The sequence below is a fragment of the Lathyrus oleraceus genome, chromosome 7, assembly GCF_024323335.1.
Source record: "Lathyrus oleraceus cultivar Zhongwan6 chromosome 7, CAAS_Psat_ZW6_1.0, whole genome shotgun sequence".
NCBI classification, from domain to species: Eukaryota; Viridiplantae; Streptophyta; class Magnoliopsida; order Fabales; family Fabaceae; genus Lathyrus; species Lathyrus oleraceus.
Window position 1 is genome coordinate 136,477,382 of NC_066585.1, and position 14,727 is coordinate 136,492,108.

At 40.7% G+C, this 14,727-nt stretch overlaps 2 protein-coding genes across 2 annotated transcripts; both read right to left on the bottom strand.

The window, feature by feature from the left end:
* Window positions 1-4,710: 4,710 nt before the first annotated feature.
* LOC127102453 (uncharacterized) lies at window positions 4,711-5,967 on the bottom strand. The gene has a single exon (XM_051039822.1). The coding sequence runs from the start codon at window positions 5,965-5,967 to the stop codon at window positions 4,711-4,713; it is 1,257 nt and encodes a 418-aa protein (XP_050895779.1).
* Window positions 5,968-7,155: 1,188 nt separating this feature from the next.
* LOC127102454 (uncharacterized) lies at window positions 7,156-8,088 on the bottom strand. The gene is made up of 2 exons (XM_051039823.1): window positions 7,605-8,088; window positions 7,156-7,406 (listed from the first exon to the last, which is right to left on the bottom strand). Exons 1-2 carry the CDS (start codon window positions 8,086-8,088, stop codon window positions 7,156-7,158), a joined length of 735 nt encoding a protein of 244 aa, XP_050895780.1.
* Window positions 8,089-14,727: the final 6,639 nt, after the last annotated feature.

The window sequence follows — 14,727 nt, forward strand, 5'->3', positions numbered from 1 at the left end:
AATTAATGCACTTTTACTTTACCATGTCTAACTAAATTTATAAGGTTAGAATGTAAGAATCGTAATTGAACCAATAATCCGTACAATTGTTCGTAGAAACACTTAAGGGCTATTTTAACTTTCAACTTAAGTTTTCCCGCACTCCAATTCCGTTGGGTAAGATCGAAAGTCGTCCAACGTCTATCTAAACTTAATTGTTTTTAACTATTTCAAAAACAGTGAAAGCGCTTTGTTTAGTTCATTAGGAGTTTTTAACTTAAGAAGAAAAGAGATTTTAAAACTATTTTCGGACGCGTTTATAAGTTTAGAGTCTGGTTCGTGAGAACCTCTTTTGGTTAAGAAATCCAGGTTATAATACTTTTCAACTTAGTCAAGATACTATATTTCTTAAAAATAGGTTTACTACTCTAACGCAATGCGTGCCTTTTTATAAGTGACAATAAGAGGGTTTGATTAGGGAGTACAACTCGGTTCTGAATACGCGAAAGCGACAGTTCCTGTTAAATTAGTTCTTTTCAAAGTAGGAAACAATGCCCATAAGTAATTCTATTAGCAAGTACTTGGATTATTAATTGATTACGTGAATTACATTCGACCCTGTCTTTATTAATTAATCTTTATTCAACACTTTACTTTTCATTGCACACTCCAAAAACACCTATTTTGATTGCCTTTGATAAACACCATAACAATAGATAATGATAGATTGACACTTGGTCTCTGTGGATTCGACAATCTTTTATATTACTCTGACGTGTTCGTATACTTGCGAAACACCGCATCAGCAAGCATGGCAAATGGCTTGAGTTAGCAACGTGTGTTTCAAATGGAGAATGGTGCTGATAATTGCAGGATTAATACCAATCGAATTGGTTAAAATCAAATGCCATGTAGTTATGATCAAGGTATCTCAACTTAGTCATTAACTCATGTTTTTTTGCATCTTTTGCTTGGTGCAGGATTATGGCGTACAGTTGGTTCAATTTTGGCATGTGCATGATGTCATGGTAGGGAGAATGTTGATGTTACTGACTTGTGAACATGTTCAATTAAGTCTCAATGTTGCTGAATTTCCAGGATTTTATAGCAGTGTTTACATGCTGATTGCACTGTAGCCTTGTTGCATGACCTGATGCAGGCATTTTCTTTGGCCTTGCTACTGCAGCTATTGTAGATTACCTTGGTTCATGGTTTGGTAGGTGAGTCCTTGGTCTCATGTTGTAACAGATGTTTAATGCTACAAAATTATGGTATTGCAACTTTGTTTTTGGTTCTGCAAGTGAGGCTAGGCAGGTGTTTCAAGCATATTCTCACTTGGTTCTAAATTATTCTGCTTGCAGGTTTATTACAAGGTTGTTGTTATAGTCACATGTATTGATGTAACTTGGTTAATTGCTATAAGTTTACATGGTTCTGCATGTATGAATAATGACATTAGTGTGTTGTAAGTCTTGGTCATTGCTTGGCTTATGTTCATGGTACGCGTTGCTTGATGATGGTAAGCCTTGGTGTATGTGTGGTATGCTAATGAATTGTCTTGGTTGGTCATTTGTAGGTCATGACCTCATGATGTGGATTGAACCAAGGTTTAGACATCCATGGAGTATGAAGCCTTATATACCAATGGCCAATCAAAAGTCAAAATGGGATGTGGACGATTAGGGTTAGGATTAGGTTTTAGATGGTCAAAAAACGGGTGAGTTGACTTTGGTCATAATTGACCAAAAAGTCAACTGTTGACCAAAGTCAACAATTGGTTATAATTCATTTTTTTTGTATTTATTCTTGTAAATGGACATTTAATGGATGATTATGGGTGAATTTAGGGTTTTAGGAATTTGGGTTGACTTTGGTCAAAGTTGACCAAAAAGTCAACTGTTGACCAAAGTCAACATTTGGTAAAAAGTTGCCAAGGCTTGTAATTTTTCATGTAATGGTCAATGTGATGGTTTATGATGGATTGAAAGAAATAAAAATGGTTTGAAAATGGTCTTCAAGTTGCTTTCATTGTACAATGGATTTTGTATTTGTATGTGCTTGAATTGTAATGAACATGGTCATGACTTGTAAAATGAACAAGGCTACTACCTAATGAAACAAGGTTAAGACTTAACTATGAATCAAAAGACAAATACCTCTCGGATTATGACACAAATGAACTTTGGTAGTTTGGTGAGACAAAACCATCCATAGACTAAACAACCAAGCATTGGCTAAGATGGATTGCATTTGAGACTAATGACCAGGTGAAAATGAACCAGGAGTAGACCTTGTGCTAGAGGTGGTTATATGGGATGACAAAAGAGGGGGCAAGGTATGGAATCCATGGGACTTGAGCCAAGACAAAGATCAAGGTGGTGCCAACCAGTCAGTGGATGAAATTAGGGTTTTGGATGTCACCAGATGGAAAGTCCATCAAGGCCATTCTCTCCTTGATTAGGGTTTCCATGAGGCCTACCTCCTTAATCAAGTACTTTGAACAAAACCATATGCTTGAACAACAGGTCTTCCAATGTATGAGCCTTCATTAGGGTTTTGATGGCCAAGACAAGAAGCTCCAAAGGATCCCATCATCATATCATTAAGAATTAGGGTTTTGAAGACCCCTGAGGATTGCTTGGGCAACCCCTTGTTGAATCCATACCTCCACCATCAGGAAATCAGGGTTTCACTTCCCCTATGCTTGATGAAATAGTCAAACCATGCTTTTGAAACTTGATCCTCACACAAACCCTAGCTTCACAAGCCAAAAGTTTTGAATCTATGGTGATCCACTAATGGAAGAATGATGCGTATGAATGAATTATGAATGTATGCAAATGATTCCCAAGTCAAGTGGTTGGATGGAAAAATTAGGAAAAAGGGAGGGGAAATTTTGGGGTACAACAGTTGCCCCTATTTAATCTTCTTGAACCTGAATACAGGAATTGCGGAAGCTTTTCAGGTATTCAAGGTGGAAGAGGATTAAATACCGACGTATCCAAAAATTTGCTTGACAGGTGGTTGGAGCCATCATCGGCTTTCGATGTTTACGTGGGGTATCATGATGGAGAATATGATATATATATAGTGCATGATGTATGCTTTTCTTTTATGATGTATGCATGCTTATTTTTTTGGTTTATCTGTCATTTGCAGGGATATGAGTCTTTATTATAATGGGAACTCCGACTCGTCATCGAAGATTAGAAGGTGACCACTGTGGAATCCAGGTGTTGTCATCACTGCTGTCAAGGAATCGTCTACATGTTGAGTAACACCGAGACACTGAAACCAACGTGGCAGCCAAGCCAATTGGAGGTCACAGGTGTTCAAGCAAAACCACTTTTGAGCTACCAGTCATCTTTCAAGTTTATCGGGACTTCACAATAATGCATAATGTTTCTCTTTAGTGTAGCTTTTATTGTTCCCCGGAATTTTAAAGCATTATACGAATAAGATAAATCACTTACTTTGCATACAAAACACAGAAGAAGGAAAATATTTGATGGAATGAACTGAATTTTATTGATGTGAAACTGTACATATGGTGTGTACAAAGATGCAGACACCCTTGATGAGGGTGTTGCAAAAATTGACAAATATAAATGAAATGGAAATTGGAAATATTTTGTATATATTTTCTTCCATTGATTACAACATTGGCCTTAGACTACTGTAGAATCTGAATTTCGGGACCTTGCTTCGTCGGACGATGACTGGATTGGTATTCGACCCTCTGATACATAGCTTGTAGCGTACTGGGCTCGAGGATCATAGTCAATGCCTTTATCCCTAACTTTTGCCTGGACATTTTTATTCTTACCGTCCACCAGGATGCTCATTTTTGCCTAAGCCGCCCTTTCGGGTTTTCGACTTAGCGATCCTTATATTTGTTCCCTAACTTTTTCATGGACAGTTCATTTTTTTGGTCTCGGGATAGCCATTTTTGCCTAGATCAACCTTGCGGGGGTTGATCTAGTAGGCTTTCATCATTTATTTTTAGGCATAATATTTTTTGACTATGTATGCATTCACTAGTGATGGCAAGTCTTCCCCATCCATTGTCGTGAGGATTAGAGACCCACCTGAGAAGGCCTTCTTAATGATGAAAGGTCCCTCGTAGTTGGGAGTCAATTTGCCTCGCGGGTCTAAGTGAATAGCAGAATATCTTTTGAGCACGAGTTCCCCTGCAAGATACTCATGAGGAAGAACTTTCTTGTCAAAAGCTCGTTTGAGATGTCTTTGGTACAACTGACCATGACAGACAGCCGTCAAATGCTTTTCTTCGATCAGATTCAATTGGTCATGCCGTGATTAAACCCATTCAACTTCATCGAGGTCAGACTCCATGATGACTCTGAGTGAAGGGATTTCGACTTCAATCGGTAGGACAACCTCCATCCCATATACCAACAAGTATGGAGTCTCCCTAGTGGATGTGCGGACCGAGGTTCTGTAACTGTGCAGAGAAAAGGGTAACATCACATGCCAGTCCTTGTATGTCTTGACCATTTTATGGATCATTCTCTTGATATTCTTGTTAGCTGCTTCTACGACGCCATTCATCTTGGGCCGGTATGGTGAAGAGTTGTGGTGCTTGATCTTGAATTCTTCGCACAACTCCCTGATCATATTGTTGTTGAGGTTACTGGCATTGTCAGTGAGGATCTTGCTAGGTATCCCATAGCGACATATTATCTCTTTCTTGATAAACCAGGTAACCATTTGTCAAGTGACATTAGCATATGAAGCATCTTCGACCCATTTCGTGAAGTAGTCGATGTAGACTAGGATGTATCGATGACCGTTGGAAGCTTTAGGCTCTATCATCCTAATCATATTGATGCTCCACATAGAAAAAGGCCATGGAGAAGTCAAAATATTCAACAGAGTCGGTGGCACAAAGATCTTGTCGTCATACATCTGACATTTGTGACATCTTTTAACAAAGTTGTAACAATCAACCTCCATTGTCGTCCAATAATACTCAGCCCGAAGGATCTTCTTGGCCAAAGTAGGACCTTTTGCATGTACACCCTCGCAGCCTTCATGTATGGATTTCATGACCGTACTAGCTTCTTGTATATCCATGCATTTGAGCAATACAAAATCATAATTTCGCTTATATAACACATCAGCGTTTAAGAAGAACTTGGAAGAGAGCCTTCTCAAAGCCTTCTTATTGGTAATGGATATACCCTCTGGATATTGTCGTTTTCCCATAAATCTCTTTATGTCATAGAACCAGGGCGTATCGTCAGGATCTTCCTCGATTGCTAGACAATGTGCTGGTTCATCTATGTGGTCAATATGGATGGATGGTGCTCCGTTCTTCCATTTGACTTTGAACATAGATGCCAACGTGGCTAGAGCATCTACTAACTGATTTTCTTCCCTAGAAATATGGTGAAAATAGATTTCATTAAAGTAGGGTACCAATTTTCTAATATGCTCCTTGTAAGGTATCAACTTGCTATCCCGAGTCTCCCAATCACCCTTTACCTGACTGATTACCAGAGCTGAATCATTGTATACCTCAAGAATCTTGATCCTTAAGTCGATTTCCGCCTCTAAATTGTAGATACATGCTTCATATTCTGCCATATTGTTGGTGCAGTCAAAACATAATCTAGCGATAAATGGAAGGTGGAAATCGGTTGGAGAAGTGATAACAACACCAATGCCATGGCCTCGAGCATTGGAAGCACCGTCAAACACGAGCGTCCATCGCGATCCTGGTTCGAGGTCTGCTTCAAAGCCTGACATAATGAAGTCTCTGATAAACATAATGTATTCGTCTGGAAAGTCAAACCTCAACGGTTGATAACCTTCGATAGGTAGGTGAGCAAGGTAGTCAGATAGAACACTCCCTTTTATTTCTTTCTGGGTCACATACTGAATATCGTACTCGGTCAATAACATTTTCCACCGGGAAATTCTACCAGTAACAACAGGCTTTTCGAAGATATACTTTATCGGATCCATTTTGGATATCAATAAATGTCTTTATGTCATAGAACCAGGGCGTATCGGCAGGATCTTCCTCGATTTCTAGACAATGTGTTGGTTCATTTAAGTGGTCAATATGGATGGATGGTGCTCCGTTCTTCCATTTGACTTTGAACATAGATGCCAACGTGGCTAGAGCATCTGCTAACTGATTTTCTTCCCTAGAAATATGGTGAAAAGAGATTTCATCAAAGTAGGGTACCAATTTTCTGATATGCTCCTTGTAAGGTATCAACTTGCTATCCTGAGTCTCCCAATCACCCTTTACCTGACTGATTACCAGAGTTGAATCACTGTATACCTCAAGAATTTGGATCCTTAAGTCGATTGTCGCCTCTAAATTGTAGATACATGCTTCATATTCTGCCATATTGTTGGTGCAGTCAAAACACAATCTAGCGGTAAATAGAAGGTGGAAACCGGTTGGAGAAGTGATAACAACACCAATGCCATGGCCTCGAGCATTGGACGCACCTTCGAACACGAGCATCCATCGCGATCCTGGTTCGGGGTCTGCTTCAAAGCCTGACATAGTGAAGTTTCTGATAAACATAATGTATTCGTTTGGAAAGTCAAACCTCAACGGTTGATAACCTTCGATAGGTAGGTGAGCAAGGTAGTCAGATAGAACACTCCCTTTTATTTCTTTCTGGGTCACATACTGAATATCGTACTCGGTCAACAACATTTGCCACCGGGCAATTCTACCAGTAACAGCAGGCTTTTCGAAGATATACTTTATCGAATCCATTTTGGATATCAATAAAGTGGTATGGAAAATCATATATTATCTTAGGCGTCGATCAACCCAAGTCAAAGTACAACAAGTTTTCTCCAAAAGTGAGTATCTGGTCTCACATTCAGTGAATTTCTTGTTGAGATAGTAAATAGCATGCTCTTTCTTGCCTTGTCGTCATGTTGACCCAAAACGCAACCCATAGATTCATCGAGCACTGTGAGGTACATAATGAGAGGCCTACCAGGAACCGGTGGTATTAGGATTGGTGGTTCTTGCAAATACTTTTTTATTTTATCAAATTCTTCTTGGCAATTATCATTCCATACAATCGATTGATTTTTTCTCAGCAGTTTGAATATCGGTTCACAAGTAGCCGTTAAGTGTGATATGAATCTGGAGATGTAATTGACTCGCCCCAGGAAACCTCAGACTTCTTTCTCTGTTTGGGGAGCTGGCATTTCTTGGATGGCTCGAACTTTGTCGGGATCAACCTCAATGCCCTTCTGACTGACTATGAAACCCAAGAGTTTACCAGATCGGACCCCAAAAGTACATTTAGCTGGATTCAGGCGCAGTTTAAACTTTCGGAGTCTGACAAACAATTTCCTCAGGTTCACCAAGTGATCTTCTTCAATTCTGGATTTGGCAAACATTTCATCCACATAAACCTCAATCTCTTCATGAATCATGTCATGAAAGAGAGTTACCATGGCGCGCTGATATGTTGCCCCTGCATTCTTCAGGCCGAACGACATTACTTTGTAGCAGTAAGTCCCCCAGGGTGTGATGAAAGTTGTCTTTTCCATATCTTCTAGCGACATCTTTGGACTCGCTCTATTGAGGTCTCGATAATCTACACACATTCTGACTTTACCATCTTTCTTCAGAACTGGAACGATATTAGCAACCCACTGTGGATACTCAAAAATGGCCAAGAAGCCAGCGTCAAGCTGCTTCTTAACCTCTTCTTTGATCTTGAGTTCCATGTTGGGTCTAGTCCTTCTGAGCTTTTGCTTAACTGGAGGACATTCAGGCTTGAGTGGCAAGTGATGTTCAACAATACTGGTGTCTAATCCTGACATATCTTGATATGACCAAGTGAAGATGTCAACATATTCGTGATATAACTCTACCAACTCGGAGTTTAAATGCTTGGCAAGAGATGCCCCAACTTTTACTTCTCTTTTGTCAGTTTTAGAACCCAAGTTAATAACATCCACTGGCTCTTTGTACGGCTGAATCTCTTTTTCTTCCTGCTCAAGGAGTCGTGTTAGTTCAGCTGGTAATTCACAATATTCCTCACTGTCGTCTTCATCTTGGTTGATTGGAAATCCAGATTTACAGTTGATTTTAGCCATGTTGTAATCAATATTTTGTTTGCTCTGCACATGATGAGCTTATTTTAGTATGCTTTTTTTAGAAAAGCGGAAAAAAGAAAAAGAAATCTTTTGCCACTTCGTTGTTTTTAGTGAAAAAGAAAAACAACGGAAAGAAAAGGGGGCACAAGTTTTACATGCAAAAAAGTACTTTTTATTTATTCACATAATACTTTTAAACATGGAGGCCCTTACAAGCTCTCCTCTCGTCTTAGGAGAGGGCGAGGGATTGAGAAAACAAAATGCATTACGTTTTTTCCGAGTACACTATGGGAATCACGATAGCCGTCCAATTGGGAAGCTTGAACCCTAGAGGACATTTCTGTATGAGGCTGGGTGCCCCTGGTTTGCTTCCGCTGGACTCTCCAAGAACTGCCATAGTATGTTCATTTTGAAAGTCGGCGCTGCTGAATTTGATCGGGTTGAACTGCTTTTTCTTTGGACTTGCCTTGCGTGTTGCTGGGTGATAACCGATACCAAACTTGTCGCGCTTCTCTTCCACATTGACAACCTTACCCCAACCGGGAAGCGGACCTTTCTCCAACGTTTGCTTGGCACTTCTCACTGAGGATAGGACGGCAGCGGATGATTGGTTATGGTTGGAGGTAGCGGAACTGACTTCTTCAAATTCTAAAAAGTGGAGCGGAACCTCAAAATCCCTTCATCTGTTTCAACATATCTGAACGAGGAAAGTTCACTAACCAACAAATCTTCTTCACCACACACAATTACCAGCTTATCATCAATCAAGAACTTCAGCCTTTGGTGCAATGTAGAGGTGACTGCCCCAGCGGCATGAATCCACGGTCTACCCAACAAACAACTGTAAGATGGGTTGATATCCATGACTTGGAAGGTAATGTTGAACTGGTGGGGTCCAACACAGATAGGCAGATTGACCTCCCCAATAACCTGCCTTCGGGAACCATCAAAAGCTCGGATGATCAGCGTGCTGGTCCTCATCTCGGGCCCTTTAAACTGCAATTGGCTTAATGTAGATTTTGGCAATACATTAAGCGAATAACCAGTGTCAATGAGGACTCGAGATAGAAGAGAGTTTGTGCACGTGACCGAAATGTGTAGTGCTTTGTTATGGGCATTTCCCTCAGGAGGTAGCTCTGCTTCGTTAAATCTCAAGTACCTACTAGCAGTGTTATTTGCAACCACATCGTCAAATTGATCGACCGTGATATCTTGCATCACATTGATCAAGACCATTCTCTCCTTGATTAGGGTTTACATGAGGCTTACCTCCTTAATCAAGTCCTTTGAATAAAACCATATGCTTTAACAACAAGTCTTCTAATGTATGAGCCTTCATTAGGGTTTATAGCCAAGACAAGAAGCTCCAAAGCATCCCATCATCATATAATTAATAATTAGGGTTTTGAAGACCCCTAAGGATTGCTTGGGCAACCCTGTGTTGAATCCATACCTCCACCATCAGGAAATCAGGGTTTCACTTCCCTTATGCTTGATGAAATAGTCAAACCATGCTTTTAAAACTTGATCCTTGCATAAACCCTAGTTTCACAAGCCAAAAGTTTTGAATCTATGGTGATCCACTAATGGAAGAATGACGCATATGAATGAATTATGAATGTATGCAAATGATTCCAAGTCAATTGGTTGGATGTAAAAACTAGGAAAAAGGGAGGGCAAATTTTGGGGTACAACATATATATCGTCGTTGTTTTCGTCGTACATATCCTCGGTGAATTCCTCATCAGATTGAGGAGAATATTCAGGCCCTTCTTCCTCTGGTTAGGGAGAATACTCCGGCTCCTCCTCCTTCGGTTTTTCCTCGCTTCGTGGTTGTCCCTCGATCTCTGACGAACATTCCATGTTCGGAGTAGTTATCACCATTTTCTTTCCCGTCGAGTCAACGGTCATGGCCACTGTCGGATTGGCCACCATTTTTCCAAGTCCTTTGACCTTTGACATCTATTCCTTTTGCTCAACAGTCTCCGAAGTCTTCGACTGTGGAATGGTAATGGCTTTCCCAACTTGTTTGTTACGCTGGTGGCATCTCCACTGTGTCCTAGTCATTGGATTTTTTCCTTTGTAGTTAGGAGAGATTGTGTAGCCTCTTTTATTCTCTGGAGACGATGCCTCTTTCTCTAACACCCTCCATTTTTGCCTTTTGCCTCCCTTCTGATTGAGGATTCTCCTGCCTTATGTACTCTGGAACATCAGTTAGAGGAATGAATGTCTTTGGGTGGGGATGCTGAAACTGTCTTATGTACTCTTTGTTATATCGAGGTGCTTCATGCCTGTCGAACACGAATTGTGGGACAACAGGTTTTCCTCCTTCACGGCCTTGTTGTCGGCCTCCAGTCTTTCGGAGGTTCTCTCGTCGAATACTGCACTGCACTTCGGGCATAATAGAGCTTTTGATCCCTTTCCCTTGCACTTCTCCTGGAAATCAGACAAGCTTTCTCTAGGCTGGGGATAGGCCGACTCGGGCCTCATTTGGTCTTTGTTTCTGAAACCTTTAGTAGTTTCGACCATCATCACTTAAAATGATTCAGCTAACGAGGTTGCATTGAGAACCTCGATGAGACCATCAGTAGTCTCTACCATCATGCACTCTATAGGCTCTACATACAAAGCTTCTTCCACCTTCAAAGGGTCAGAATCCACCTGCATTTTTGGCCTTTCGCCAAACTGGAGCCTTCCTTCTTTCAGAGCTTTCTGCACCAAATCCCTAAAAAGAACACATTAGTCAGTTTTGTGACCAAGGAAATTATGAAATTTACAAAATCCCATTTTTTTTTGTTCTAGGGAAGGGTCTTTTAAACCCTGAGGGACGATAATCTGACCATCTTTTACCAATAAATCAAAGATCTCGTCGTACTTAGACATGTCAAACGTATATGTCTTAGCGACATATTTGTCTGTTCTCTCTGGTTCGACTGGGTTTTTCCCATTCGATGGCTTCAAAACCTTGCACGCATATGGAGGTTCGAGCTTAAGTTCTGCCACATTAACCTCACTCATATCGACTATATCTTCATCGTTGGAAGAGCTTCCTTCGATTGTGATGTAGGACACTTTCTCTTTCTTATGATATCGGCCGGCCTTAGACTTCTCCGCTTTCAAGCGTTCGATACGTCGAACCCTATCAGACAATTAGGCCATATCCCTAAGATACTGAGTATCCAGCTTCTTCCTTATAGAATAATCAAGTATCCAACTTTAACTCCTCATTGTTCGCTATGTCACCAACTTCAGTCTGGTACCCGGTCACGTGTTCAACCGTGGATTCTTCAGTATCCCCCGTGAACTTAGTAAATTTAGGGACTCTCCATCCCCTTGGCAAGTCTGTCTATAAGACAAAATCTAGTAGAGGCGAGGAGTATGTCGGCCCTGGAGGCAAGGACTTACTCCGTTTCGCACTATGATCCGTTCGACGATAGCCTCTAGGTTTTGTTCCCCCATGGTTGCATCGTGTCGAACTTGGCAAACCACCTGGTCTAGATCCTGGTTACGGTTAACCAGTACCACGGGGGGCCTTCGTGCCACCCTTGGGATGTGTTTGAATTTCTGATATTCTTGTTCGACAGTATTGTCAATCATCTCCTCTTGTCGAACCGGTGTTTCTGGTCGATGAGGAGGGATGGGATTTTGACGCACTTAAGCCCTTGGAGCTCCCAAAAGTCTCCAATCCTGGTCATTTGGGTTGCCAACTGATGATAGCTCTGCGTTGAATCCTGGATAAAGGGCCTCAAAATAGTACCCATTTGCTGAGTCAACATGTGTATCATTTCATGGTTACTTTCGTCCATCTGTTGTCTCATAACGACAATAGAGTTTGACGTAAAAGTTAGGACTAATTGGGACGTCAATCCGAACCCTGGGGCTCGACCAAATGGGGTTGCCAAAGGTCCAAACCCCTGATAAAGAGGGAATGGCGATGACGAGGTATCGCTGTAAGTCGAACCGAGGTTATGCATATTTTCCATAAACTCCATCGGCATTCTCGATGTTCTGTACATGAGAGCCATATAATTGGGCATGTGTGAAGGAGAATTGCGGTCCAAAACGCAGCGGAAATTAAAATTTCTCCTTTAGAGATCCTTACGAATGGTCATGATCAGTGATAGAATATTTACCTCTTGTGATGATCGAAACCTTTGGTGCAGATCTCTTGTGACGATCAAAACCTTTGATGCAGATCCACGAAGCGATCACGAACGTTGAACGATGACAACGTCTCTACTCAGTCCACACGAACGGGTTCCTTCAATCTCAGTGCTAGCTGGTACGAATGAAGGCTTTGAGTGAGAGAGAGAGAGTGAGAGAAAACGAAAAAACGCAACCGCAAACAATGCTTCTGCACAAGGGTTCTATTTATAGAACCACTTGTGTGGGCTTTAAGCTAAAAGCCCACTTAAGTGTATTTTGGCCCATATCTTATAATATGCCCAAAATCACTTAAGCCCATGGTACCTTACCATATTTCGTATTCTACTCAAGTACACCGTACCTTACGATGTTCTATAATTCACTTAAGGGCACCGTACCTTACGGTATTCCTTAGTTACTCTATCTCTCATCAATCCGTCCTTTGTGTGTGACCCTGTAGGTTTTCGTGACGTTGGCAATTATATTAAATCACGCATTTAACATAATAAACAGTGAGCGGTATCTAGCAACACATCACTGCTACCCAAGACACGAAAATGTCAAGTGATCTGACAATTCCTTCTGTGATAATACTTATGTGTATAATTACCCCTTTGCCCTTATGTCTATATTGAACACAAGGCATAGACCGTGTCATCCTTGTCCAGTTCAATATTGGGCCCGTAGACATTTATCCTGTTATGCAGGATGGGCAAATTCCATCTAGGTCACTCATGTCCCTCAGTATGCTTCGTGGAGTACCCATCAACTGTCTTTATGGTTATCCAGTTACGGACAACGTTGGATCAGCAATAAAGCACTCGACTCTACATCTAGGGTCCATAGTGGTTTCAGGTCGAAGAGTGGAATACACTATTATCACCATGAGAATAACTTATGACACCTTGCATAACTTTCTATATAGTATTCTCATAGCGGGTCAATCCGGTATAAATATTACTCCTAATATTCATACCTATGTTTAAGACTTGATAACTCTTTATCCATGATCCATGAGATGTGATCATCAGTCTACAAACATAATAGTCTTAATGCTTTAATGTTATCCCACTTCACACTAAAGCTCGACTACGGATACTTTAGGAATAATGTCCTTATGTTTAATGTGTTCTCATGATTAAGTCACACTTAATACATTAAACGGACTATCTATTCCAGGGACTTTATTAATCAACCATAATAAAGAGAATGCCTTTTATTATTAATAAATAATTCGATACAAGTACCAAAATGTATTGGCCTCTAGGGCTTACACCAACAATGTGTTGCCCCATAGTTCCCATGATCGTCGGTGTCGGCGTTTGTGGCTGACACGGCGTCAGAATTGGTCCTACAGACGTTGTTGAAACCGTCGACGCCATATTGGAGCCGGTGACAGCGGCCTGGGGCATAGTTGTGTCTCCCGCCAAAGACGTTTCTTCGTGGGGTCTAAGAGACGTCTTTTTTCCATTGCGCAATCACATACAACTTAACATTGTCGAGGTCCCATCAGGTGTGCCAATTTGTTGTTTCGCGCAACAATCTCTAGCCTTCCTATATGAGGGTTACTTGCAGGACCGGCTACAGAGTCCTGAACTTTAGTGTTTTTGGTGTATGGTTTTCTGGTAAACAGTGTTTTTGACAAGTTGAAAGGGTGTAAACGAGACTCTTGATGAGTCAGGGAGGTAATAAAGGTAAAACATAAAATAGAAACAATAAAGTACTGAACCAAAGAGGATAAACGATAAAGCAAGAAAAGACAAAAGATAAACTTTGCGAAGATTAAATGACTTGTAATTATAAAGTGGAGGCAAAATACATTTTTGTGAGGAGAGTAACTTTTTTCTCGTAAACGCTTTGATACTTCAAGCTTTACCCCTACTGCAAATGTTCAAATTGCCCCCTCTAGAATTTCACCTAACATTGGCTTAAATACTAGTTGAAAATAACCGTTGGGAGGTTACAAAGCCTTCTCGTGGTGCCATGTGTCGGTCAACTTCCCCCATCTTGGAGCATAACTACTTGTAGCGGTAAATTCATGACCATTAAGCTATGAATAAACTTAACGGCAATAAAACCAGAGTCGCCACCGCGCTTTTATTGTTTCCAAAGGGAAAGGGAAAAGTATGAACAAAACCCAAAGATAAGAAGTTTTCAAATCAAAACTAATAAAATGCCAGAGATTACAGGTAAGGGGGTTGGTTACACAAAGGGAAGGTGTTAGCACCCAAAGTGTCCTAGGTACTCCTATGGAGCCCTTTTTTATGTGTGTATGTGTTTTTGGTATAAAATGATGTTTGAGAAAAAAATAGAGTGTGGGGATGAGAAAATAATTCATTGATTCTATTTTTTTGTGTTTGACAAGACCTTCGATCTTGTGCCTACGTACCAACATAAAAATGAGGGATCAAAACCTCGTAGTCCATGGTATCAATTTCAAAGTGAGTGAATTGCTTTTTAACAAAAAATTAAGTTTAAAAGAGGCACAAAAGG

What these genes read in the sequence shown, in the direction of transcription:
- LOC127102453 (XM_051039822.1), bottom strand. Translation starts at nt 5,967, where the DNA reads ATGGATCCGATAAAGTATATCTTCGAAAAGCCTGTTGTTACTGGTAGA.
- LOC127102454 (XM_051039823.1), bottom strand. Translation starts at nt 8,088, where the DNA reads ATGGCTAAAATCAACTGTAAATCTGGATTTCCAATCAACCAAGATGAA. An exon ending in TCCAGTTCTGAAGAAAGATG is followed by an intron (nt 7,407 to 7,604) that starts GTAAAGTCAGAA and finishes TGATTCATGAAG; the next exon opens with AGATTGAGGTTTATGTGGAT.